The sequence below is a fragment of the Cavia porcellus genome, unplaced genomic scaffold, assembly GCF_034190915.1.
Source record: "Cavia porcellus strain 051 isolate PalLab524CR breed Dunkin Hartley unplaced genomic scaffold, mCavPor4.1 scaffold_8, whole genome shotgun sequence".
Lineage (NCBI taxonomy): Eukaryota > Metazoa > Chordata > Mammalia > Rodentia > Caviidae > Cavia > Cavia porcellus.
This window is the reverse complement of record NW_026947491.1, coordinates 48,935,638-48,962,525: the sequence shown is the minus strand read 5'-3', so window position 1 is coordinate 48,962,525 and position 26,888 is coordinate 48,935,638. Positions and strand designations below refer to the sequence as shown.

The following is a 26,888-nucleotide window of genomic DNA, read 5'->3' as shown; positions in this document are numbered from 1 at the left end:
TTCCCCAGGATATACTGAGTGCACAGTATTAATTGCACAGGGGATAGTATAGAGCTGGGGAGTCTCACTGTAATTGCAGTACTTAGAAGCTGAGGCAAGAGGATTGTGAGTTACAGGCCAGTTAGTGCTACTTAACAAGTTCAAGGCCATTCTGGACCTCAGCAAGACCTTGTTTCAAGAAACAAACAAATAGGCTAGGATTTAGCTTAGCGGCATAAGCCCCTGCCTTGCAAGCAGGCAATTGTGAGTTCGATCCCCGGTACTGATAAAAAAAAGAAAAAGACAAAAAGAAAAAAAAAAAAAAAAAGAAACAAACAAAAATCTGGGAGTCACACTGATCCAAGTATAGTTAAATGCAATGTTAGAGTGACACTTGACAGAGAGACGTGCTATAATTTGGCGCACACATAGTAGGTACTAAATATTTGGTTGTTGAATGAATGATGCCAAAAAGCACTTATTGAGGTAATCCATCAAACACTTTGATCTCTACTCATTTGGGGCTTGCTGGGTAAAGTTCAAAGAAGTAGTTAAGGCCTTTAAGAATAGACCAGTCGGGGGCTGGGGATTTAGCTCAGTGGCATACCTGTCTGCCTGGCAAGCAGGCAGTCGTGGGTTTGATCCCCGGTACCGATAAAAAGGAAAAAGACAAAAAAAAAAAAAAGAATAGACCAATCAAGGTGGGAATAGTGGTGCATGCCTGAAATTCCAGTGCTTATGAGGCTGAGGCAGGATCACTGTGAGTTTGAGGGCAGCCTTGGCCACATAGTGAATTCAAGGCTAGCCTGAGCTATCTAGCAAGACTGTCTCCAAAGATAAACAAACAAATAAGGTAGTGACTTTTTTTGTCTATGTGTGGTACTGTGGATTGAATCCAGGGCCTTTGCACTAAGTACATCCCCAACACATACGCACATACATACATTTATGTATGTGTGTATTCACTTGAGACAGTTTCTCAATGAGTCACTAAACTGTCCAGGCTGGGGTCAATCTTGTGATCCTCTTACTGTGGCTTCCCACAGTGTTGGGATTATAGGGTGGACCACTATGCCCATCAAGAAGGGACTTTTGAATTACACATAGGTTAGAGTATTAGCTCTTGGATGACTCATTTCATTTTCCTGAATTTAAATTTTTTTTGTTTTAAATGGCACTGGGGATCAAAACCAGGACCTCTTGTGTGCTAGACAACCACTCTACCACTGAGTTACATCCTCAGCCAAATTTCAATTTTCCCATCAGTAAAATGGGTACAGAGTGGGGATTAAATCGACTAAGATTGTGAAAACAATGCATATACCAAATAGCATGGTACAGATTAAGACTTCAAAAAAAAAAAAAAAGAGAGACAATGCAATAAACATTCACTATTATTAGATAAAGTGATAACTACAGGTATACATCTGACTAGGTAGTAATGTTTGTAATCCCAGCACTCAGGAGGCTGAGGCATACAGATCCCAAATTCAGTGCCAGATTGGGCTATATTACAGGACATTGTCATAAAACTACTCCTAGTTCCTCAAAAAAGAAACACATTTGGACTTTAGGAAAAATGATAGCTGTGAGCCAGGAAGACACAACTTCTAGAGATTTCTAGCGGTGGTGAAAAACAGTACACTCTCCACCCTTTTTTATATATGTCAGGTACAGACATGTAATAGTATCCGAGTCCTGTACTTTGCCTCTGGGAAGAGATGAGGTGGCTAGAAAATAGACTGCCAGGGTCCAAGGACATCACTAGACAAGACCTTGGGATTTGTTCGGTTATCCTTTTTGCTTCTCTCCCTATGTCTGACTGTCCCTGGAGCTAAAGGGCAGCAAATTTCAGAATCCTGGCACCTTAAAGACTTGGAACAAGTCCCATTTTGTCCTCCAGTTCCATTCTAACCTGAAGGTTACAACGTAGGCTAGTTCAGACAACTGCCAGGGCTAGAAGGGTGGAGTCTGCTGCTTGCTGCCTGTCAGCTATTTGTGACTCACCCTTCCCATCCCTCCCCTAGTTTCCCTACCCACCTCTACCAACTTGGGGTGGAAAAGGAAGCAGTTGACTTGGAGGCAAAGAATCAGAGCTGGAAGTTACCAACCTCTGTATTTCACCAAGAGGGAAACTGAGGCCCAAAGGGAGAATGACTCACAGGGTCACAGCCAGACTCTGGAATACCTTGCCCTTGGTCCGTCCCACTAAACCTTAGAACTTCTCTTTCTCTAGATTTAATTTTAAACCACAATACTAAAATTGCTGTCAACCAAGAGATAAATATTTCAAAAGCTAGTACAAACATTTAAAGTTTCCTTTTTACTTACGCATTCATTGCTCACATTCCAAGTCATATAAATAGACCATTACTCAAGAATTACCTGTATCTCCCCAGGACATTCAGACTGCTCAGCAAGAAGCCTCACAGGCAGGCACTCCCAGTTTGAGGGTGCAGACTTGATCACCTGCCTTCTGAATAACTCATCTTGATCAGAGACTAGAGCCACCCCCTATCTCTTGCTCTTCCCTGCCCATCCCTGATGGTTATTGGTCCCCATGGGGACTTAGGTGGCTTGCAGCTTCAGAATTCATTAAACTCCCACCAACATCACACATCATAGTGTCGCCTGGTTAAAGGGGTGGTACGACCAAGGCGGGTGTCGTTGCGTAGTACAGGAGGAAGTTACGATGTTGGAATGGTTGGGGGATGTGGGTCGAATTACTATGGCAGAAGAGAGATCCAATAATATTTACATTCTCCGATGTAAGCTGAGAAGTGGGATTTACACTCAGGCATTTTCACAAACTTCCTAGAGACAGGTGTGGAAATGATGGGGATGGGAAGTTGGGAAACAGGAGGACAAAAAAAGAGAAGCTTCCTCAACCGGCACTGCACGGCCTTGTGGAGTTCCCAAAGGGACTTTGTTCTGAGTCGGGACCCCAGGAGCTGGCTCGTCATACCTCCAAGGAGGGAGAGGGGACAGAGGGGAGGTCTGGGGAACGCCACCTACTGGGTGCTGGCCCAGCCCTCCCGCTACCTCCGGGTCCCAGCTCCCACCCGCGCAGCTGTCGCGTTTCCTCCCTCCCGCCCTGGCAGTGCGAGCCCAGCCCGCGGGACGCCCCCTCCAAAGCCCCCGGGTCGGGGCAGACGCTGCCGCGGGGCGCGAAATCTCTACCTGGCCCGGGAGGTGCGCTCGGAGCCCGGCACCCGCGCCGCAGCCGAGCCCTAGCGGGCAGCGCGGACGGAGCAGCAGACGCTGCCGCGCGGGGCCGCCCCGCGCCTGACGACACAGCCGCCCGCCCCCCACCCAGCTGCGCCGCCGCTCCCGCGCCCCCGACTCCCGAACTCCGGGGCCGGGCAGGCCCGCGTTTCAGGCTCCCGGTTCAACAGGACCTGCTCCCCCACCTCCCCGTGTCTTCAAGGCCTAGGGCTACTTTCCCCATGAGCTGTTGCCCGCGGCAGCTCTGCCTAGCTCTGCCTCTATAGTACTTTCCCCTATTTGCAATCCCTTGCGGCCTCGGCCCTCAACCCCGACCTGGGAGGCCGAGGTTGGAGGCTGGCTGCCGATAAGAACTGGCAGCTGTGCATCCAACACTCATCCTTCCTCCTGGCTTCTAACTGCTGCCATCCTGGACTTCCCTGTCCAACCCCTTTCAGTCACTAGGACTGCACACTCCCTAGATCCCAGCCCTGACAAGGCCAGAGAGCCTCACTCCACGTCCCACACACAGATCCATCCAGGCCCTCCTGCCATGTCTCCACACCACCTAAGTAATTGAAACAATCTGCCCATTTTCTTCGCCAAGTTCCTCACCTTCCTTTCCAATCTATTTCTCTAGTCTAAAGCCACCAGCTTTTCTCAAGACGCTATCTTCGCTTTAATTCTAGGGTGGAGGTTTGGGTGCAAAGAACACTCTGCCCTATGCGGGCCCTTCCTCCGTGCCCTAACCCTCCCACTTTACCCGCTGACCTTGCGGTGGTGCAGAAGGCCCTGGCACAAAGTAGGGGTGGAAAGGAGATCCTTTCAGCTTCTCCCGCCTGGAGGCTGTTCAGGAGCTGTCAAGGCTCTTGGAGCAGCATGGTTGGTGCTGAGGCTGGTAGAGCAAGAGGGAGAGACACAGAGGCCCACGGACTTGCTGGTAGGAATGGAGACCCAGGCGTCCTGTTCCCTGGCTCCACCCCAACCCCTGTGAGCGCCCTCCTACCCTTCATTGAAGTAGGGCAGAGTAACAATGCCTTGAGTTCCTGGAATCGCCCATTTTACACCTGAGGTGTGTGTGGGTGTGGAGGGATTTCTAACTGGAAGCCTGTACATGGGTGTATGTGTGGTTGTTTGTATATATCTGTACCCATACACACTCACAATATACATATTTTTGAAGGGGGTCAGAGAAGAAAAGGAATGAACATATAAGGCCCTCTAGTGGAAACGAAGGGACCTCAGAAGGTTTAGATAGATTTCAGAAAGGCTTGTAGAAAGGACTCCTCCACTTTTACCAGATACAAGTGCTGTAGTAATAGAGTTTGAGAGTACTATTATTGTATCTAAACTGGGAATTTGGTACAAGGTGGGGAGGAGGGTCTCTGTCTGTCTGCTTTTGTGTCTCTACAGGTCTCATCTTCAGTTTTATTAACAGGCCCTGCCACTCCTCATGATTTTTTTTTTCTTTTTTCTTTCTTTCTTTTTTTTTGTGCTGGAGTTTGAACCTACAATGTGTTAAGTGTATGCTCACCACCACCCCCATTCTTCACCTATCTCTCTCTCTCTCTCCCTCTCTCTGGTTGTACAGGGTCTTTTTATGTAACCCAGGTTGGCCTAGAACTCGGATCCTCTTGCCTCAGCCCTGAGTAGCTGGGATTACAGGAGTTCTCCACCACACTTGCCTATCCTTTTTTCCTCCCGTATTTGCTCATCCTTGATTATTTTCTTTTTTTCATCCTTGATTCTTAATTTTTCTTTATCGTAACCAAGTTCATTTTCTATATGACCTCCTCAGTCATAGTCAACATATGCTTTTTGAAGGCTGACTGTATACAAGAGCCTGTACTTAACTGATAGACAGGCAAAAATAGCTCAGTTTAAGAACTGAACTAGAGAGACTTGATGTGTGGCAGAAGTCTACTTGCCCTGAGCCATCTAAGTGAACATACAAGAGTAGATCCTCTTCTAATAAACTCTACACAAATTTAAAGACACATTCAATCCCTGGTACAAAAAAAAAAGACATTCTTTTAAAGTTTTTTTTTCTTTTAGGTAGGGTCTTGCTGTGCAGTTAGGGTTGACCTTCCACTCTATGTGGCTGCCCAGGCTTGCCTTAAATTCCTGGTGAGTCTGTCTCAGCCTCACAAGTGTTGAGATTACAGGTATGTGCCACCACATCCAACCTTTTAAACTTTTATTGAACTTCAAAGTGGACATATGAGGTTATTTCTGTAATAACGAGTAAGATGGAATCAGTCTTATTCCAGCTTTCTTTTCATCTTCATTAGGATCTGTGCTGCATTATACCGCAAGTCAGTTATTGGTGGGGGTGGGGGAAGAAAGGCCAAGAAACATCTGAAGAGGCGTCTAATGCCTACAGTTCCAGGTGCTTGTTTCTTTAATCAACCACATCATAAAAGTCAGAAAGAAAGAAACCACAATGTACAAAGAGAAAGGAAAAAACAACAGCCTGTTCTCCCCGCCTTCTTTCTTCTCTTCCTCCTCAGGATAGGGGGGCCACATCCGGGGCCCAGGGTTGGGTACTAGGCTAGTCTACTAAACAGACAATAGAGTTTCACTTCCTGTGAAGCTCAGAGCTGAGGCAGGATATTTGAGGGTACAGTGGGGTTAGGGTAGTAAAAAGGACTAGGTAGTGAACAGGGGCCACTTAAGGATTCCACCTTGCAGAGCAGGTTCATTGGAAACTCAAGAATGCTGGAAATGAGCCCTCAGACTCAATTTGTCAGACTCAATTTGTCATGCAGATAATGAAGCATGCAGACACCAACAAATCTCAGGCAAGGGCTTTTACTTTTGCAAAAGGGCCCAAGCTTGAGGTAGCAGGCCCAGGACAAAGGAGGGTTGCCCTTTTTGCTGGAGGAACAGCTAGCAGATCTCTTTTTCATTGGCTGGTTTGGAGGTTCACTATGTATTTCAATTGGTCAACTCAGAGGAGAACTTGAGGGGTTCTGAGGAAAATGGAGAGCAGAGCAGAGAGGGATGTGGAGACCAGAAAATTCTTGGCCCATGCTAAGTTATCTTTGGTTTGTAGCTGTGTTCCCAGGATTGGAACTGAGTCAGCATTTTCTGTAATTTAGTGTGTTCAGGAAGGGCTATCTAAAATGGGCCTAGGGGCTGGGGATTTAGCTCAGCGGCATAAGCACCTGCCTTGCAAGCAGGTGGTCGTGAGTTCAATCCCCGGTACTGATAAAAATGAAAAAGACAAAAATAAATAAATAAATAAATAAAATGGGCCTAGAGTCCAAGATGGAGTCACTCCTGTTTGACAGAAAGGACATTACTTAACTGTTTCTCACAAGAGACCACTCCTCTAGAGTTCAGTTAAAAGAAATTTGTCTCATTAGTTTTCTGGGGCTTCATCTCACCTGCTCACAGTGTTATAAGGCTAAGGATAGAATGCTAGATGGAGAAAGACTGATTGGTGAAATAGCAAATGTAAGTTTGGCAGTGTCTGCAAGTCTGCACTGTTCTGTGTGCAAATTGTTTGCTTTGGAAGGGTGAAACTGAGGGTATCTTGCTGTGTTGCCTAGGATGATCTCAAACTGCTTGGCCCATGCCATTCTCTTGCCTCAGCCTCCAGGGTACTAGGATTACAGGCATGTCACCCTGCCCATTGTATCCACATGGTTGTTAAATGAGCCATTTTGAGAAGTGAGCTAGGCTCTAGTTAAGTAAATTGCCAGGGATATAGCTTAGCAGCACCAGCACCTGCTTGGCAAGCCCCAGGTCCTGCCTTCAATTCCAGATACAAAAAAAAAAAAAAAAAAAAAAGAAGCTGGTTATGGTGGCATATGCCAGTAATTCCAGCACTTGGGAGGCTGAGGCAGGACTGTTGCAAATTAGAGATTATCCTGGGCTACAAAGTGAGCTCAAGAGCAGCCTGAACTGCATAATGAGAACCTGTCTCAAAAAAAAAAAAAAAAAAAAAAAAGGGAGTTGGAAAATGGAAAGGCAGGCAAAGGTGTGGCCCCAAGAAAATTTGAATCTTAGCTTGTTTAAGGGTTAGGATCATTCACTGCCTTTTTTTTTTTTTTTTTTTTAAATGGGGCATTGCTGCCTGGGTTTGGAGTTAATCACCTCCTCCTTCCTCCCTGATCCCCAAAATATTGTTAGACATGAATGTAAGCCAAAGTGTGTAATATGAAGGAAGATAAAGGGTAGACGATGAAAAAGCATTACGGGGGTCGAGGAGGGACGGTAGACCGCTGAAGAGAGAAACCTGCAGCCGGCCCCTCCCAGGTTGTAAGAGAAACAAGTTTAACAGGATTTAGCCCTGCAGCAACAGCAGTTGCTAAAGCAGTAGCATAGGGAGAGCTTTCAGGCTCATTTTAAGAATGATGAGGCAGGGTCTGTGCAGGAAAACAAAGGGAGTAAGCACACCAGCCTGGATTATTAGCGAGCTGCCTGCTTTCGATCCCCAGCGTCCGGAGACGCGCACAAGGTTAATTAGAATACTAACTGGGTCCACCCAGATGCCACCCCCTGCCCTCTGACACCGGGCCTTTCCCTCAAGAGGCTTCCCCGCGTAGTGGCCCAGTCCTCAGGGCCGCCCAGGGGCAGAGCCTGGCCAGGGCTGCCCGCCCCAACCCAGCCCGTCCCACCCAGTCCCGGACGCCGCCGCCAGTCCGTCCAGAGGCTGCGGGGACTGGTGACCGACAGACAGCACCCTCTGTCTTTGCACGCCGCTTTTGTGGGTCTCTGTCCAGTTAAGCTTGGTAGCGAGGGCAATCGGCACGCGAATTTGACCTCTCCACCTTCATAGGGTTAGTTGGGGCCCTCCTATCCATCTCAGCAACATTCGCGCTCCCCACGTCATCAAGCCTATCTGGGGCTCAGTTGCAGGCCAGGGCCTCGCTATTCTTTTCCTTGTTTACCAGCCCCTAGTTTGGGGTACAGATGGGCTTTGTAAGCCCTTTTCCCTTCGCAGGTCCTGGATGTAGGAGTACCTGACTGGTATGAGGATTGAATGTTGGAACTTCTTTCGGCGCCCAGAAGACTGTTTTACTTGCATCTGGCGCTCAGTAATAGTATAGGTAGCAGTAACAGCCCAAGGATTTATTTTATGAGCGACTTGAATTTCTAGCTCCCTCTTCCTTCTTCCCCCGCCCGTAAAATTGTGCACTCTCCCTTTAAGATTAAAATGGTGGCTCGCTATGAACAGAACTCCACTTCCGGTGGGTAGGGGGGCGGGACCCCAGCCCTCTCACGCCGGAAGTGGTTTGAGCTTTCAAGATGGCGACTCCCTATGTAACTGACGAGACCGGCGGTGAGTGCGGGAGTCGCGGTGCGGTTTCTCCCCGGGCTCTAGGGTTAGGGGTTCGAACTTGGAAAGGGGTCTGTGCCCCGCCCATCCCTGTGCTCCTCCTTTGCCCCGCCCCCAGGACCGCCTTCCCCATTCATTCTCCCCTACAGGGTGTCACCTGCGCCCCCTTCTGGTCTCGTATTTGGGGGGGGGGTCTCTGCTTCCAGTCACCCAAATCCTGGGGTCTTTCAGTGCTCCGGGGCCAGGACATATGTGCCCTGAGCTTTTGTCTAGCAGTTGGAGCTCCCACGTCTCTTGGGTTTTCCAGCTTTATGAGCCCCTTCAGTCAGTTCCCTCCAATTCCTGCCTCCTCTTTCCCTTCACCCATATCTCTTAGCTATACCTGCTTTCTGCCCTACTACCTCAGCCCTACTTTTATTCCTTTTCTCAAAGCTGTAGCTGTTGAAGACCTCCTCATTGCCACATAGTATTTTTCCTACACTCTTATTTTCACTTGTTGGGTCGCTGAGGGTCAGAGGTGTAAAGTTAACATAACTTTGAGTTTCGAGTTTTCTTCTTAATGAAACTACCCTTCTCTGTCTTCTCCGGTGAATATGATAGGTATTGAGGGGGTTAAAGTGAGAGAAGGCAAACAGGAAGGTGTCTAGTGGCCTTTTTCCTAAGGTCTTCGATAAGTCTATAGAACCCACTATGACTTCTGGTTTGAGAAGCACTTTTAAGCCTACCTGCCTGAAATTTTGAAGTGTTTGCTGTATATGTGAGAAGTAGAATCAAGACATTTTTCATTGTTCTGTCCCATCTTAATTGCCTTGTCATTAGAAAAACGTGCAAAGTAGTAATATTGACTCGGTGATGATGAAATCATATATCGGAAAATTTGTAAAATGCTGTGTGGGTGCAAGATGATCTGTTTTTGTAGTCCTCACTGTATTGTGTATGTGTAGTCTTTTGTAGAAGTAACATTTAGCAGCTATAGTGGTGTGCATGGTTTGATTTAAAATGTGCCATTTATGCTATTTGTTTTGTTGCTTTGCATGTTGCATATACTTCAGTCTATCTTTCTTACAGTACCAAATGACAACCCAGGTTTCTGTTACTTCTTTTCAACTTCACTTTTCGGGGCTGGGGATTTAGCTCAGCGGCATAAGCGTCTGCCTTACAGGCAGTCGTGAGTTTGATCCCTGGTACCGATAAAAAGGAAAAAGACAAAAAGAAAAAAAAAAACATAGAAGAAAACTTCACTTTTCAAACTGCTACTCCCATCTTTCTTATTCTGTGTACTCAATAGGTCTTTAACTAGCAACTTTCAGTGTGTGCTTAGAAAATACTACTTTTGTCCAATATGTATATGTTTACCTTTAGCCCTGACTTAATAAAAATTGGACATCATATCTTCCTTACCCTGCTACCAAGAGATACTTTATTTCTCTGTTAGTATTTTGTGTGTTGTTATTATTTCATTTTTTAAATGTTTTTAAAAAATTTTTTTTTTCTTTTTAAAGAGAAGCTTTTTTTTTTTAAAATCAGTATCAGGGATTGAACTCACAACCATGCGCTTGCAAGGCAGGCACTTACGCTGCTGAGCTAAATCCCTAGCTCCTTTTAAAAAATTTTTTGTCGGTACCAGGGATCAAACTCGTGACCACCCGTTTGCAAGGCAGGCACTTAAGCCACTGAGCTAAATCCCCAGCCCCTTCTTTTGCTTATTTTACTGTTTTGCTTTCCTTCATTACTTTTGGATCATTGCCCTACTACTGTCACATAATCCTTGTGGAAGGTATTGACATGTGGTTATACTAGTTTCTTTAACTTTTCAGTGCCATTTTCTAGTGCTCAGAAGGACCCCGACCTATTGAACCAATTTTTTCCTTCATTCTCAGTGTCTCCAGCACTTTGGGATTTTCCAATATCCTGGTTCCTCAGCTTGAGACCATTGATTTATCTTTGTATTATCTTTTCTTTTTTTTTCTGTCTTTTTCCTTTTTATCGGTACCGGGGATCGAACTCATGACTGCCTGCTTTCAAGGCAGGTGCTTATGCCGCTGAGCTAAACCCCCAGCCCCCCCTTTTTTTTTTTGAAACAGGGACTCTATGCAGTCCCGGCAGGCCTTTAGCTTTGTAGCTCAGGCCAGTCTTGAACTCGCAATAATCCTCCTGCTTTAGGTCCCTGAGTGTTGGAATTACAGGCATGAGACATGACGCCCAGTTTTACTTTTGTATTTTCTTTGTCTTTTTTTTCATTTTTAATGGTACCGGGGATCGAACTCACAACTGCCTGCTTGCAAGGCAGGTACTTATGCCGCTGAGCTAAATCCCCAGCCCCTACTTTTGTATTTTCAAACCAGGTACACAGCAGAATCATTTACAACCTTGTCTGTGACCTCATCTGTGACACTTTTTCTTCAGGTACTCCTCATCACTTACTTTAATCTCTTTACCAGTTACCTTTTTTTTTTTTTAATCGGGACCAGGGATCGAACTCATGACCGCACGCTTACAAGACAGGCGCTTATGCCGCTGAGCTAAATCCCCAGCCCTACCAGTTAGCTTTTTGATGACTTCAAGATCACAGAAGCAGCCATCCCCACTCCCATACAGGAGAGTAAACTCAGGACCTTTGCACTGAGCCACAGCTCCAGGTCACCCCCTCATACACACACACACACACACACACACACACACACACACACACTTCTTAATTTTTTTTTTTTTTTTTGGTCTTTTTCCTTTTTATCGGTACCAGGGATTGAACTCACGACTGCCTGCTTGCAAGGCAGGCACTTATGCCGCTGAGCTAAATCTCCAGGCCCCCCCCTCACTTCTTTAATTTTTTTTTTTTTTTTTGTATTGGGGGTTGAACTTATAACCTCGCACTTGCACTTGCAAGGCAAATGCTTATGCCACTGATCTTTAAATCCGCAGCCCCACACTTCTTTAAATTTTGAGACAAGGTCTCACTAAGTACCCAGGTTGGGCTTGAATTTGTGACCATCCTGCGTCAGCCTCCTGGAGTGCTGAGATTATGCACATGTGCTACCATGCCCAACTCAGAAGCAACTTTTTGTCTTCTGTAGGTTCTATGGTTCTTTGTTGTGTGTGTGTGTGTGTGTTTGCAGTGCTAGAATTCAAACCAAGGGCTCTTTTTTTTTTTTTTTTTTTTTGTCTTTTTCGTTTTTATCGGTACTGGGGATCGAACTCACGACTGCCTGCTTTCAAGGCAGGTGCTTATGCTGCTGAGCTAAACCCCCAGCCCCTAGACAGGCACTTATGCCACTGAGCTAAATCCCCAGGCCATCAAACCATGGGCTTTGAGCATGCTTTGCCAACTGTATCCCCAGCCCTTTGCTTCTATATATATTCTCTCTCTCTCTCTCTCTCTCTCTCTCTCTATATATATATATATATATATTTTTTTTTTTTTTTTTTTTTTTTTTTTTTTTTTGCTGCTTCCCGTTTCATTGAGTCTGCCATACTCTCAGTACCTTATTATGATTATATTTGGTATTACCCAGCTAGATCTCTGTGAGCAACCACTTAGATACTTTTCTTTCTTTCTTTGTTTTTTCCCATTATTGGGGATTGAATCCAAAGCTATTCCACTGAGTTTGATCTTCTGTACCAGATAAGCACTTCTGAAATTTTGAATCATATTCAGCAGCTCTTTTCTTCACTTCTACTTCTAGACTGTAACATAATTTTTGGAGCAAAAGCACAGATTGAGTATAATGTTAACTTCTTTCAGGATCACAATTACTCTCCAATTACTTATTCCTGGTGTCCTTGTATTCTCCATGGCTATTTCTTCAACCTTTTCCAGCTTTCTGTGACCCTCTCTTTTAATTCCTCTCTTATGACTCATGAGCTCACTTTCTAATTTGCTGAAAAAAACCAATGACTGCCAGGCATGGTAGTAAATACCTGTATTCCCAGCACTGGGAGGCTGAGGCGGGAGGATTGCCATCAGTTCGAGGCCAGCCTGAGCTACATAATAAGTGAGTTTAAGGCCAGCCTGCACTACATAACAAGACCCTGCCTCAAAAAAATAAAAATAAAACAACAACAAGCCGGGAGTGGTAGCACACAGCTGTAATCCCAGCATTTAGGAGGTTGAGGCAGGAGGATCATTGCAAGGTCAGGACCTTGCAAGGTCAGGACCATCCTGAGGTACAAAGTGAGTTCAAGACCAGCCTGAACTGCATAAGGAGACCTATCTCAAATAGAAAAAAAAGGAAAACAAAAACAAAAACAATGACTGTTGTTTCTGTTTCTTTCCACAGCCAGATTTTTTGAATATGAGGTCTGCATCTGCTATTTCCCTTTCTTTTGTCTTTTTCTTTTTTATTGGTACCAGGGATCAAACTCAAGACCATACACTTGCAAGGCAGGCGCTTATGCCACAGAGCTAAATCCCCAGCGCCCCTGCTATTTCCAGGTTAACTTGTACCTTAACTCCTTGCAGGCATTATTTTTTTGTTTTTGTTTTGTTTTTTTCTTCTGAGATAGAGTCTATACATAGTCCAAGCTGACCTCTAACCATGTTGGCCAGGGTGATCTCAAATTCTGATATGTTGTCTTTTGAGACAGAGTTTCACTATGAGGTTCAGGCTGGATTTGAACTCACTTTGTAGCCCAAGCTAGCCTTGAACTTGCAGTGATCCTCATTCCTCAGCCTCCTCAGTGCTGGGATTACAGGTATGCGCCACTATACCTGGCTGTACAGTAGTCATTATTTTTAGCACCAGGACTCACCTGAGTTGCCTGTGTTCATACTGAGATTCAGTTGAAAGTAACCCATTTGTTGTTTTGTTAAATGTCTTGAATATCTAATATACAAAAATTTCTCTTTTGCATTTTTTTTCCCTCATAAAATCAACTTTTGAGCCAGATGTGGCTCACGCCTGTAGTCCCAACCTCGGGAGGCTGAGGCAGGAGGATTGTTTGAGTTGCAACCAGCCTAGGCTACAAAGTGAGCTCAAGGCCAGCCTGCACTGCATGGTGAGACCCTGCCTCAAAACAGCAACAACAACAACAACAACCAAAAAAGAACCTTTTGAAGAGATCTGGCCGTTTTTTCCATTCACCCATTTATTTAGTTATTTTTATTCTTTTTTTATTAGTACACATTTGTAGTACATAATGATCATATTCCTCATGGGGAGTTGGTACATGTACATTACATATCTTTTTTTTTTTTTTTGTCTTTTTCTTTTTTATCATGACCACACACTTGCAAGGCAGGTGCTTATGCCACTGAGCTAAATCCCCAGCCCCTACGTATCTTTTTTCATACTCTTCCCCTCCCCTCTTCCCTCATCTCTTGGATCCTTTTCCTTTTGCAAAGGATCTATCTCCCTATTCTCTAATATTACCTGTCTTTTATTTTGCTCTTTATATTTTAGGCTTCTCATAAGCAACACAGTGCAATATTTAAGCTGATTTATATCACTTAAAATAGTCTCAGAGTGCATCCAAGTCCTACAAATGATTCAAATTTATCCTTTTCAAAGGGTAGTACTGCATTGTGTGTAAATGTCACACTTTCTTTATCCATTCATCTGTAGATAAACATATAGTCTGATTTCAATAGTTAGCTATGAGTTGTGCTGCTATAGACAGGGATATGCACGTATCACTGTAATATATCTTTAACTCTTGTACCTAGAAAGGGAATAGCTGGGTCTTATTTTTTCTTTATTTTATTTTATTTTATTTTATTTTATTTTATTTTTGTCTTTTTCCTTTTCATCGGTACCAGGGATCGAACTCACGACTGCCTGCTTGCAAGGCAGGTGCTTATGCTGCTGAGCTAAATCCCCAGCCCCAAGTTTAATTTTCAGTACCAAATAAAATAAAATAAAGAGGGGCTGGGGATTTAGGTCAGCGGCATAAGCGCCTGCCTTGCAAGCAGGCAGTCGTGAGTTCGATCCCTGATACCGATAAAAACGAAAAAGACAAAAAAAAAAAAAAAGAAAATTAAACTTGGACCTTGTGCTTGTCAGGCAGGCACTGTGCTACTGAGCTATATCTCTGACTCCTGTTCTTTATTTTTTAATTATGGCTGGATCAGAAGTTATGTATATTTTATAATACTTTTTCACTTAATTTTATATATTTTTCTTTGCTTTTAAAAAATATGCTGCCTGTGTGGGCTACATAGTAAGACCCTGTCTAAAGGCAAGCCATTTTTATTTTTTGAGACAGGGCCTCACTAAATTGTCCAGACTCAGTTTGAACTTTTGATCCTCCTTCCTCAGCTTCCCAACTGCTGTAATTACAGGTGTGTACCATCATGTCCAGCAGAGATTTATGTATTTATTGTTCACTATAAAACTCATGTTGATGTTAGGATTTAGAAAATATTTTCATAAGTAGAACAAAATCTGGGGATTTAGCTGGGGATTTAGCTCAGTGGCTTAAGTGCCTGCCTGGCAAGCGTGAGGTCATGAGTTCGATCCCCGGCACAAAAAAAAAAAAAAAAAGAACAAAATCTAAATCCGAACTCAACACTGGTAATTTCAGAACCAAAAGTATCCACAATTTTTTTTTTTTTTTGTCATTTTCTTTTTTATCAGTATGGGAGATCGAACTCATGACCACACAGGCAGGTGCTTATGCCGCTGAGCTAAATCCCCAGCCCCTAAAACTATCCACAATTAACATTTCCTTTTAGTTTTTCTTTCTGTGCACACATGTAACATTTGTAAAATAATATAACAGAAATAATACTGAGTGGCTATATGTTCCAAAATATGACCCTAAGAATGCTTAGTAATTCTCAGAAATGTGCCATAAAGTAAAAAAACTAAAATACAAATGCTTTCTGTGACTAAAGAAGTATGGGAAACACTATAAACTTATCTTATATATTTATATGGATAGGAACTCACTATATTAACTCATTGAAGTCTTGCCATTAAAAGCAAAATCTTTCTGGGTGTGGTATTGCATGCCTATAATCCGAGCACTGTAGGAGATAGAGGTTAGAGGACTGCAAGCTTGAGCTTGTGCAATTTAGTGATTTAGTGAGACTTGCAAAAATAAAAAAATAAAGCTGGACATAGTGGTGCATCCCTGTAGTCCCAGCATTTGGAAAGCTGAGGGAGGAGGATGGCCTTAAGTTCCAGGCCAACCTGGGCTAAATAGTGAATTCAAGGCCAGCCTGAACTGTATAATGAGATCCTGTCTCAAAAAATAACAACAACAAAAAAGGAGCCGGGAGACCAGGAATTTAGCTCAGTGGCATAGGCGCCGGCCTGGCAAGCATGAGGCCATATCGATCCCTGGTATAAAAAAAAAAAAAAAAAAAAAAAAAAGCATAGCTGGGCATGGTGGCTCACGCCTGTAATCCCAGCACTCGGGAGGCTGAGGTGAGAGAATCATTGAGAGTTCTAGACCAGCCTGGGCTACAAAGTGAGCTCATGGTCAACCTGAACTGCATAGCAAGACCCCATCTCAAAAAAGACAAAAAAAAAAAAAAGAAAAAAAACATATTCTATTAAAAAAAAAAAAAAGGCTGGGTGTGGTGGCTCATACCTGTAATCCAATGCTTGGGAGGTTGAGGCAGGAGGATCGTTGAGTTTGAGACCAGCCTGGGTTTCAAAGTGAGCTCAAGGCCAGCCTGAACTGTCTCAAAAAGAAAAAAAAAAAAAAGCTGGGAATGTAACTGAATTTTATAGGTTCTGGGTTTAATCCTGAGTACCACCTAAATAAATCTTTTTTTTTCTCCCGTGTTTCATGGAGAATTTTCCAAATTTATTTAGCAGTTCTTTTGGAGGTAGGTAATCCCTATTAGTGTCTTATGAGAGATAGTACGTTCTTTAATAAAATCTTTAGAAGATGCTCTTAAATGATAAAGCCACCGTAAAGCATGATATATTAGCCCTATTGCTTTTCTGTTTCTTTGTTTCCCTGGTACTGGGAATTGAATTTAGGGCCTCATGCTTGCCGGGCAGCTCCATTGCTTCGTGTAGGGATTTTACTATTGATATGTAAAGGCACTGGTAGTACCACATTTTAAATTGTGTTGGTATTCTCATTTTTGAAAATTTTACTGTTTTGATAGATGAACATGATATTTCATTGTTTTAATCTTATGTTCTTTTATTGTTAATATTGAAAAATGTAAAAAAGCTTTTAACTCTTGTACCTTTTTCATTTATTACATAAACACAAAGTATAGACAGTGCAGTCTTTGGAACTCACAGCCTGAGTTCAGTTTTTTTATTTTTTAGGTTTTTTTTGAGACAGCATCTTACTAAGTCTCAGTATGTAGTGCAGGCTGGCACTGAACTCACTACGTACCCCGGGCTGGCCTGTAACTCACGGTGATCCTCGTACCTCAGCCTTCCAAATGCTGGGATTACAGGTGAGCGTTACCATGCCCATTATGAGTTGAGTTTCTGATGAAATTTACTAACTGTGGTTGGGCATGGTGACAGATGCCTATAATCCCAGCACTCAGGAGACTGAGGCAGGAAGATCACTGAGAGTTCAAGGCTGGCCTGGGTTACATAGTGAACTCAAGTCAGCCTGAACTATACAATGAAAACCCATCTTAGAAAAAAAAAATGCTATCAAATTTAGTTATTAAATTTCTCATCCTTTATAAACGTGGAATGATATTTCATGAAGTTGTGAAAATGAAATGAGTATGTTTATAGACATTGAGCGTTATATCTGGTAAGCACTCAAGGTAGCTGCTCTTACCTTTTGGAAATGGGCTCAGATTGACATATTGAGTGTCTGTGCTTGCTTACTGTCAAACATGAGCACAAACCACATTTTAATATAATATTGTCACATACTGTATTTTCCCTGTAACATAGAGTGAAATTGGGCTATGTAAGACAGGTAAGACAATAGTCTTATATATGATGTATAATCTTTGGTGTCAGACCTGAGTTCAGATTATAGTTACACGCTACCTTTATGATCTAGGACTTGTCTTTAAGCCCTTGAAAACTTTCCAAAGCTTATAAGTGATAAAATCTACCTACTGACTAGATTAAACAAGATCATATATTTCAAGTTCCTAGTATAATATAGCTACTTTCTAATAAGTGTTCATAATCTTAACATACTATAAAATTTTCAGTACCATGATTTTGCTTCTTGTTTGAAACCCCTCCTCTCTCCTCACTTCCTCTCCATTCTCCTTCCTTTTCTTACTTTCCCTGTAGAAATACTGGCTGATTTGTGCTAATTATGGTACTACTACCTAGACTTTAAGCTCAGGTTCCTGAGGTTTTCCTAAGTTCTGGTCACATTCTCCTATCAAATGGGGTGTGATTGATTATTCCTTATGTATCTGTTAGGTTACTGATGACTGATGACATATTTTAATTCCTTTTTTTTCTAAGATGGGATTCAACTCAGGGTCTTTGCACTAAGCTATGCTGCCAGCCTGATCCTTGTTTTATTTTTTGAGGTTATTACTAAGTGGCTAAGTGCTCAGGTTGAGCTCAGATTTGTAGTCCTGCTTTAGCCTTCTAGAAGGGATTACAGTTGTATGCCACTATTTCTGACTTTGTTTTATTCTTGCTTGCCTAACTTGACCTCCTCTTCCATACATAGATGATAAATTTCTTGAAACCAAGGATCATTTTGCTTGTGTTATAATACTTTTCTCATATAGGAAGCTTTCCGTGAATGTTAGCTTGTTTAATTAATTTGTAATCTAGTTCCTGACTGCCATTATTTTCTGAGGCTATATTCTGGGAGATAACCAAGGAGTTCCAATTGCCAAAAACAGTAACTCTTCCCAATTGTCTTTGTCATTCATCTCTCTGCTACTGTGTTAAATGCTCCCCCTCTTAAAAACAGGATTTTGTTTTTGTTTTTATTTTGAGGCAAAGTCTCACAGCCCAGGCTGGCCTTGAATGCACAAGGATCCTGTTGCCTCAGCCTCCTGAGTATTGGGATTACAGACATGTATTACTGCACATGGCCAAAACACTATTGTTAATCCCTGCCATTATGTAAAACTCTTTGGTCTCCATGGCATGACACTTTTTTGTGAGTCATTCCTGTTGGCATAATCATGATCATTTTTCCAGGGTCATTCCTCCAACTCTAAGCTTTTCTTTTTGTATGTTCTTTTTGTTAGAAACCTCATACTAGTTTGACAATCCTAGACCTCAGAGCCTTCTCAGGCTCAGATCTGTGACCTAGATCCCCACTCTTTTTTTTTTTTTTTTTGTCTTTTTCCTTTTTATTGGTACCAGGGATCGAACTCACGACTGCCTGCTTGAAAGGCAGGCGTTTATGCCGTCCCCACTCTTACTCGAAGCAGGCCCCTGGATGGTCACACATCTTCCCAGTCATTTTCTCTAGTCCTTTATAGTTCTTCCCAGCCCTGCTGTAGTGTCTTTTTACTGTCTTCCTGTATCAGCTAAACCAAGGCCCATTTTATTTGAAACGTTTTTATTGCTAAGACATTTAAGAAGCAAGTTAAGGTTAACAAAACATTAAGACACGGGGAAATGATGTTTAAAAATTTCTTAAAGTAGCAGTCCCTAATCTATAGTTTCTGACTCTCAAAAATGTTATCTAAAAGTCCTGATATTCTGCCCTTGGTTTTTATTTCTAGGGGTGGGAATCGCCAAACCTCTCCCTTCTTTTTGACTTCATCTTTGGATACCATCAAGGCCAGAGGATGGAACCAAGATAACATAAAATAGGTGCTCCTTTGTGATAATGGGCTATCTCTATCTCAGAGGGCTTCCACACAGGATGGCCACTCAAGAAGCTTCTGCTTTGCCTTTCCTTACAATCTATTTCTCTTAAAACTTTAACGATATAGTAGTCCCCTTTATCTGTAGTTTTGTTTTCTATGATTTCAGTTTCCTGTGGTCATCTGAGGTTCAAAAATACAGTACGGTAGAGTACAATAAGATATTTTGAGAGAGATCACATAACTTTTATTATGATATGTTGTTACAAGTTCTATTTTGTTATTGTTGTTAAATCTCTTATTGTGCTAATTTATAAATTAAGCTTTTCCATTGGTATGTTTGTATAAGAAAAACAGTGTTCAGAGTGAGTATCCCATATTCAAAATGCTTGAGACCAGAAATGTTCTGAATTTTAGATTTTTTTTCAGATTTTGGAATATTTGCATATACATTATGAGATATTTTGGGAATGAGATCCAAGTCTAGATACACCATTCATACAGACTGGAGATTTTAGCTCAGTGGTACAAGTGCCTGCCTGGCAAGCACGAGGTTGGAGTTTGAGCCCTAGTACCAAAAAAAAAAAAAAAAAAAAAGATAAGTGTATCATTCATGTTTCATTGATAACTTTATTCACAAACCTTGAAGATAATTGATGCAATATTTTTGGTGTACCATCATGATTTGTGACCTATCAAATGAGGTCAGGTGTAGAATTAGCCACTAGTGGCATTATGTTGATAATCAAACTTTCAGATTTTGGACCACTTCAGATACTGGATATTTGAATTAGGGATACTCAACCTGTGTATAGGATATAGGATTCAGTATTACAGTTTTAAGCATCTCCTGGGAGTGTTGGAATGTATATCCCAAAGATGAGAGGGGACTACTGTTGTGTCTATGCAACTGACATAAATATATATCTCTAGAATATATCCCTTTTTCCATGATTCCATGTAAGACGTTGCTTGTCTAGAATTAGTTGTTTTCACAAAATTGTCATCTTCTCTGGATTTGTTTATATCAGTGACTTTTATTCTCCCAATTTTTCATATTGAAGAGTGATATTGTAATTAGTATTCTCATTTATTATCTTCCTCATTAGAAACTTGTCTGCTTTATTCATTATTGTATCTCTAGCTTTTGTTACAGTGCCTGGCACAACAGTAAGTGTTCAATAAACATTTAAAATCCACGTGTGAATAAGTGTTATTACCGTTTACTCAGAGAGATTGTGTGAAAAATAAGATAATGCATGAGAAAGGCACCAGATTTAATCCATAGTAACACTATTTTGATTATTTCCTTTCTAATTCAGATCTCATAATCTTTGAATCCTGTTAGTGTATTCTTTATGGTAGAGTTTTCTTTTATATTCCTTTGCATACCAGAGACTAGTGAAGTTACAGTCTCACATTGTAGCTATTGCTTTCATTTTCTTTACTTTTAGTTTATGGTACAGTTGCTCCTTGGTATATGTAGGTTCTAGATCTACCAACCAACCTCAAATTAAAAATATTCAGAACTGGATGTGATGTGGTATTTGCCTATAGTTCTAGATACTGGGGAGACTGAGGCAGGAAGATTGCTCAGTCTAAGAGTTGGGAACCAGCTTGGACAACATAACAAGGTCTCCATCCTTTCTCCCTGTTTTGTGGTGCTGAGAATGGAACCCAGGGCCTTCTATATCCTAGGCAAATGCTCTGCCATTGAGCTATACAACCTCAGCCCAAGACCCCATCTCTTAAAAAAAAATTGTGTCAGTACTTTCTTTTTCTCATTAATTTCTAGACAGGATAACTTTTTACTTAGCATTTACATTGTATTAGGAATTATAAGTAATTTAGAGATGATTTAAAATATATGGGAGGCTTTGTATAGGTTCTATGTAAGTATCTGTATACAGCCCTTGAGCGCCTGAGCATTTTGGTGTTTCTGGGGGTCCTGGAACCATACTGAGGGATGATGTACATATCTGCAGGTTAGTCTTAAGCACTGCTTTTAGTAGATCTGCCTGTGCTCCTTTACTGGCCATCAGTGTTCTGCAGTCTAAGGTTTAAATCCAAACTCAGTGGAGATTTGAGACCTTTCATACTCTCACAAATGCCTCTAGTCTTTTCTCCTTATGTATGCCTTTGTCCAAAACATACTGAGTTCTTGCTACTCCCTAATATAATTAAATTTTTTATTCATAATTCAACCCCGTATTTATTGTCTCTTGTGAGCCAAGCTCATTGCTACAAAGTTCAAAGACAAAATCCCTGCTTTTGAGCAAACAGTTCAGTAAATGTTAGGCAGAGCATGATAAAGTCTAAACCATGTGCTGTGTGCACAAAGGGCAGCTTTTAACCTGGTTTGTGAGGGGGAGTCAGGAAGAATGCGTGGGAGCTTCTACTTGAAATTCACCTTTAAAGTCTGGTAGGAATTAACTAAGAGAAAAGGCAAGGAAAGTGTATTTGCAGCAAAGGGAAACAAGGAAAATAGTATAGTACAGAAGCATGGTTCTGGGTGAGATTTTTGAATATTTCAGTGGTAGATCCAGAGTGTAAGTGGCTGGCTGAGCATTGAATGGAGCCCAGCAAGAACCAGGTCAAGAAGTCCTCCATGCCACAGAAATCCAGGCAGGACTTCAAGAAGAGGTGGTAGTGGTTTTTATGTCCCTTTGCTCCTGGCCCAATGTGTGAGATACTTCCCTTTCTCCACTTTCCTCCACCATACCTCCATCTCCTGCTCAGCAGCATCTAAGGATCACAATCAGTGCTGTCCTCCATAAAATATGAATCACCTGGTCAAAAATAATTTTACTCTGCTTTGTGTATCTATAATTCTCCTTCCATTTAGGCTTGGAATCTGAAACCATATATCCACAGTAAAACACAACATTAGTGAGAATTTTTACAAGAAAAGTTATTTATACCATTTTTTTCTCCAATTCACCTTCTTATCATGCCAGATTAATTGGCCTACGACATTGCTTTAAAGGACTTACTTATATAGAATCCTAAAACACTTTTGAGGGATAGAGGGTTCAGTTCATTTGGCACATATTTATTGAGTGTATGTTGGGGGCTAGATATTAAATTCCTTACCTGGCACTCAAGGCTGAACTTGTCCTTTCGCCTTACCAGCCCTTTCTCTGGCTCAGTCAGACTGGTCTGTATCTGCCACTTCCTGAAAATGCTATCTACATTCCTGTTTCTGAATTTTTGTTTCACAGTGTATTTCAAATCTGTTCAGTTCCCTTTTAATTTATTTTAATTCAGCTCTTTCTTCAGAGCCCAGCTCCAGTCTCAGGCCTTCCTCCAAAGCCTCTCAGTTTTTTTTTTTAATTCAATTTTTATTCTTGTCTCCACATTACCACAGCAAGCCAAAATATCTCCTCAACACGTCTTCACTGTCTGTACTCATCTGATACAGTCCAAATTCCTTGACATTGTTTTTAAGTCTTTCTAAGATCTGGCACCATGTCATTCCCAGTCCGATTCACCTTGCCTTTCCCCTTGTCCCCTAAATACCCAAGGCCATTGTTATTTGCCTTCCTTTGCTCATACTTGAGCTATTTTGCTCATGATTGTTCTTCTGAACCCGCTGCCTGCCAAATCTTACCCATTTTCTTTAATAATTTTTTGGTTGTCATCTATTAGTGATATGTGCATTTTGAACAAAAAAACCAGTCTATGTAGGAGAAGCTAAACTTGACTTAAAAATCTCTATATTATAAAAATATATACTTATCAAGTATATAGTATATCTATATTATACACATATATTTATTCATGTTCTTCCTTCCTAGGTGACCAGAATTGAAGCTTGGTGTGTGTTCTTCCATGCCTTTTCCTTTATACACATCCTAATAAGCCTTTAAATCCTACCCTGCCTTTCTTGGGAGGGGTGCTGAAGATCCTTTTAGGAGTTTTAGAAGCAAGACCATTTTCATAATAATACTGACAATCAGGGCTGGGGATTTAGCTCAGCAGTGTAAGCACCTGCCTAGCAAGTGTGAGATTGTGTTTGATCCCAGGTACAAAAAAAAAAAAAAAAAACAAAAAACACTGAGAACCATTTGCCTTTTTTACTGAGTTGACTTTTGCACTGATGGTACAAAAGACATGGGTGAAACTGGCTCCTTAAGCATACCTTTGGCATGGAATAGCATCAAACTGTACTAGTTATTGTGTTCTTCATTGCCACACACTTCCAGGTAATGCTAATTTCACTTATGTTACTTGGTTATGCAGTACAAATACATATCTTTTCTAAATAGAAACTAAGCATGGAAGACTTCTGCTGCATACAGAAGATGATTAACTCAAGAGCACTTCTGTGATTGCCTCAGTTGCAAACTAAATAGACTCCCCTTTCATAGGAACCGCTTTTATGTAAAAGAACCACTGACAAACTATAGTGATTCAGATGTGTCTGACAGTCATTTTCTTGAAAATGAGGAATGCCTGTCATTTTAAGGAAGGTCATTTGTATTTGTTGCCAGTGATAAAATTCCATGCCATGAACAAAACATCAGAAAACTTGTATCTGAAGAAATTTATGAGCATGAATATTTTTACTATTTCATACAAAAATGCATATTTCAAAATAAGAGTATAAAGAAGGCCCAAAAGTAAAAAGTCTGAAGCCCTCTACACATTTTCCTGCAACTTGTTTTTTTATTTAGGATGTCAAAAACACTATTCAGTGTCAGTATCTAACAGTCTTTTCTTTTTTGGTCTTTTTTGAAACAAGATCTCTCTATGCAGTTCAGGATGGCCTTGAGCTTACTTCGTAGCCCAGGCTGGTCTTGAATTTGCAATGATCCTGTCTCAGCCTCCTGAGTGCTGGGATTGCAGACATGTGCCACCTCTCCTGGCTCTTACAGTCTCTTAACAACAGCATGATATTCTATTGTGTGGATAAACCAAATGTATTTGATTGTTCACTTTATTTTTTAGACAGGGTCTTGATGTGTGTAGTTCACACTGACCATAAACTCACTATATAGTACAGGCTGGATTTGAATTAGAAGGGATCCATTTGCCTCAGCCTCCCAAGTGCTGGGATTGTAGCCATGTGTCACCATACCCAGCATTCATTTACTTTTTGATGATCATTTAATTCCAGCTTTTTTTTCCCGCTAATTTAAGTTAATATATAAGCAAACATCCTTTACATATATCTTTGTGTACTGATGCTTTTATATCTGTAATATGTATTCCTAAAAATAGTCTTGTTTTTCGAGTTCCATCTAAATAAAAATAATCTATAACATCTTCTCTGGTTATTTCTCCTCCCTGTGGTTGTTGTTTATATCCGCAATTAACCTCTTGTTCATTTATTGTCTTTGATGTCCCCTTGTTATTGCCCCCCCATTGAATCCAGTGCTTTTACAATGAATTATCTCCCCACACTTTTTTTCTTTCTTTTTTTTTTTTTTTTTGGAGACAGGGCCTTACTATGCAGTTCAGGCTGGGCTTGAACTCACTGTAGGCTAGGCTGGCCACAGACTCAAGTGATCCACCTGCTCAGCCTCCCGAGTGCTGGGGTTGTAGGCATATGCCACATTGTAGGCATATGCCACCTCATTCAGCCTAGCCCTTTTTTAATTTTTAATTTTGAGACAAGATCTCAGTAAGTTATCCAGACAGAGCTCAAATAAATGTTATTTTAAAAACTTTATGCCTGGAGCTGGGGATTTAGCTCAGTGGCATAAACGCCTGCCTTGCAAGAGTGCGGTTGTGAGTTTGATCCCTGGTACCGATAAAAATGAAAAACAAAACAAAACAAAACACTTCATGCCTGTCCTGTCTTGCCAAGTAAGTTATAAAAATAGAAGCTTCACGTTGGACAAGGTAGGCTGTGCCTGTAATTCTAGTACTTGGGAGGCTGAGGCAGGCAGATTGCCGGGAGTTTGAGGCCAGCCTGGACTACATAGAAAGTCTGAGACTAACTTGAACTACACATGAAGATCCTGTCTCAAAAGGAAAAGAAAAAAAACCGCTGCTACTTTTCTTTCTCCTATTCCTCCTCCGCTTCCTTCTCTCTCTCTCTTTTTTTTTTTTTTTTTTTTTTTTTTGAGACAGGATCTTACTGTGTAGCCCAGATTGTTTTGAACCTGCAGCAATCATCCTGGCTCAGTCTCCTTAGTGCTAAAATAAACAGAAACTTCTTGAGGGAAGCAGATTATGTTGTATGATGCATAGTAAGTAAATAATAATGAGAAAGAGACTGAGGGTTGATAATGAGAAAAGATGCCTTAAGAGTTTTTATTTAGTGCAGAGATGGGTGCTGAGGGAAGCTGTGTATATGTATAATTCTTCTCTCATCTTGGAAAATGTTTGAAAATAGGAAAGAACTCCTCAATTTAATATCTCATTTCAGGCAAGTACATCGCCTCAACACAGCGACCTGACGGGACCTGGCGCAAGCAGCGGAGGGTGAAAGAAGGCTATGTGCCCCAAGAGGAGGTCCCAGTGTGCGTGCTTAGGCTTAAGGGGGAGGGTATTGAATGGGGTTCCTACCAAAGAATAGAATGTATACCTGCAGGTTCAGGGTTGCCACTCTTGAGCCCCCAGGAAAAGGAGGGAAGGGGCTGGGATTCAGGGACCACTTGAGGGTTACATGTGACCAGTCTTATTTCATGACATCTTTCCCTCAGAATCTCCAAGTAGCACTCAGAGCTGTAGACTTCTGGGTCTTAGGAACCCGTCTGCAGCCTCTCCTGCAGCACGGAGCAAGGCTAAGGAAGGATCTGAAGGGAGGAAAGAAATTGGGGTGTGATAAGAGTGATTTAGAAGGTTAAGAAAAGATCAAAAGTCAGTGATTGTTGGAAGTTTGTTGATATCTTCTGTTTCCTGCAGGTATGAAAACAAGTATGTGAAGTTTTTCAAAAGTAAACCAGAACTTCCCCCAGGGCTAAGCCTTGAGGCCACTGCTCCTGTCACCCCATCCAGGCCGGAAGGTGGTGAGCCAGGCCTCTCTAAGACAGCCAAGCGCAATCTGAAGCGAAAGGAGAAGAGGCGGCAGCAGCAAGAGAAAGGAGAGGTAGAGGCCTTGAGCAGGACTCTTGATAAGGTGTCCCTGGGAGACACAGCCCAACTCCCCAGTGCTCCGCCGGGCTCCCAGGCAGCCTCCACAACTGCCTGTGACCCGCCTGACTCAGCTGCCACCACTGAGAAAGCCAAGAAGATAAAGAACCTAAAGAAGAAGCTTCGTCAGGTGGAAGAGCTGCAGCAGCGGATCCAGAGTGGGGAAGTCAGCCAGCCGAGCAGAGAGCAGCTGGAGAAGCTCGCAAGGAGAAGGGCGCTGGAAGAGGAGCTAGAGGACTTAGAGCTGGGCCTGTGAGGCTCGCGAGTAGGAACGGACCGTAGAACAAACCGCGGGGCTCTCGGGGCTTCAGGGGATGTGAGCAGCCGCAGTCAGGAGGGACACCCCCTAGCGGCTCACTTTGGCCTCTTGCTCCAGAGATAGCCTCGCTCTCATCCCTTTTCCTCTTTTTCCCAAAGTCTGTATTTTGGACGTTCTCCTTCCCATTCCCAGTGTTCAAAACTCAGTGGCTACCCCAGGTACCTGATTTGCGTGTCTTGTTTAAAAAGAAAATCGGGTGAGTGGGAATCTGGGAGAACAGAGGTGGAGGGTGGAGGAGGCGCTTGGAGTCGTGGTTCCTGTTTAGTGTTTATGAGTTACTTCTTTGTCTACCCCTAAACCCCCCCTTTTTTTTAAAGAACAAAAATAAACTCAAGTAGACAACA

At 42.2% G+C, this 26,888-nt stretch overlaps 2 protein-coding genes across 9 annotated transcripts in view; one reads left to right on the top strand and one right to left on the bottom strand.

The window, feature by feature from the left end:
* The window catches only part of Dgka (diacylglycerol kinase alpha), a 24,250-nt gene extending 20,172 nt beyond the window's left edge, over positions 1–4,078 (bottom strand). For 3 of the 6 annotated variants that reach the window (XM_005006421.4, XM_063254914.1, XM_013159289.3), the window contains exon 1: positions 3,955–4,078. The gene's annotated coding sequence lies outside the window, so the exon portion shown is untranslated. Of the gene's footprint in view, positions 1–2,364; positions 2,574–3,159; positions 3,278–3,798; positions 3,818–3,954 lie in introns of those variants that run through there. The other 3 variants (XM_013159287.3, XM_063254912.1, XM_013159288.3) reach the window with 3 other exon arrangements.
* Pym1 (PYM homolog 1, exon junction complex associated factor) lies at positions 3,971–26,888 on the top strand. 3 transcript variants are annotated; one of them, XM_063254916.1, is made up of 4 exons: positions 7,819–7,970; positions 8,342–8,473; positions 25,519–25,612; positions 25,998–26,888. In XM_063254916.1, exons 2-4 carry the CDS (start codon positions 8,440–8,442, stop codon positions 26,479–26,481), a joined length of 612 nt encoding a protein of 203 aa, XP_063110986.1. In that variant the 5' UTR covers positions 7,819–7,970; positions 8,342–8,439; the 3' UTR covers positions 26,482–26,888. The 3 variants fall into 3 exon arrangements, with proteins under 3 accessions (XP_013014744.1, XP_063110986.1, XP_023423331.1); XM_023567563.2 differs by having other exon boundaries at positions 7,821–7,970; positions 8,135–8,473; XM_013159290.3 differs by lacking the exons at positions 7,819–7,970; positions 8,342–8,473 and adding an exon at positions 3,971–4,123.

Bases quoted from the DNA above. Each gene is read 5' to 3' on its own strand.
- Pym1 (XM_013159290.3), top strand. From the start codon at position 4,063: ATGGTTGGTGCTGAGGCTGGTAGAGCAAGAGGGAGAGACACAGAGGCC. The intron at 4,124-25,518 runs GTAGGAATGGAG...ATCTCATTTCAG, and splicing joins AGAGGCCCACGGACTTGCTG to GCAAGTACATCGCCTCAACA. The intron at 25,613-25,997 runs GTGCGTGCTTAG...TGTTTCCTGCAG, and splicing joins CCCCAAGAGGAGGTCCCAGT to GTATGAAAACAAGTATGTGA.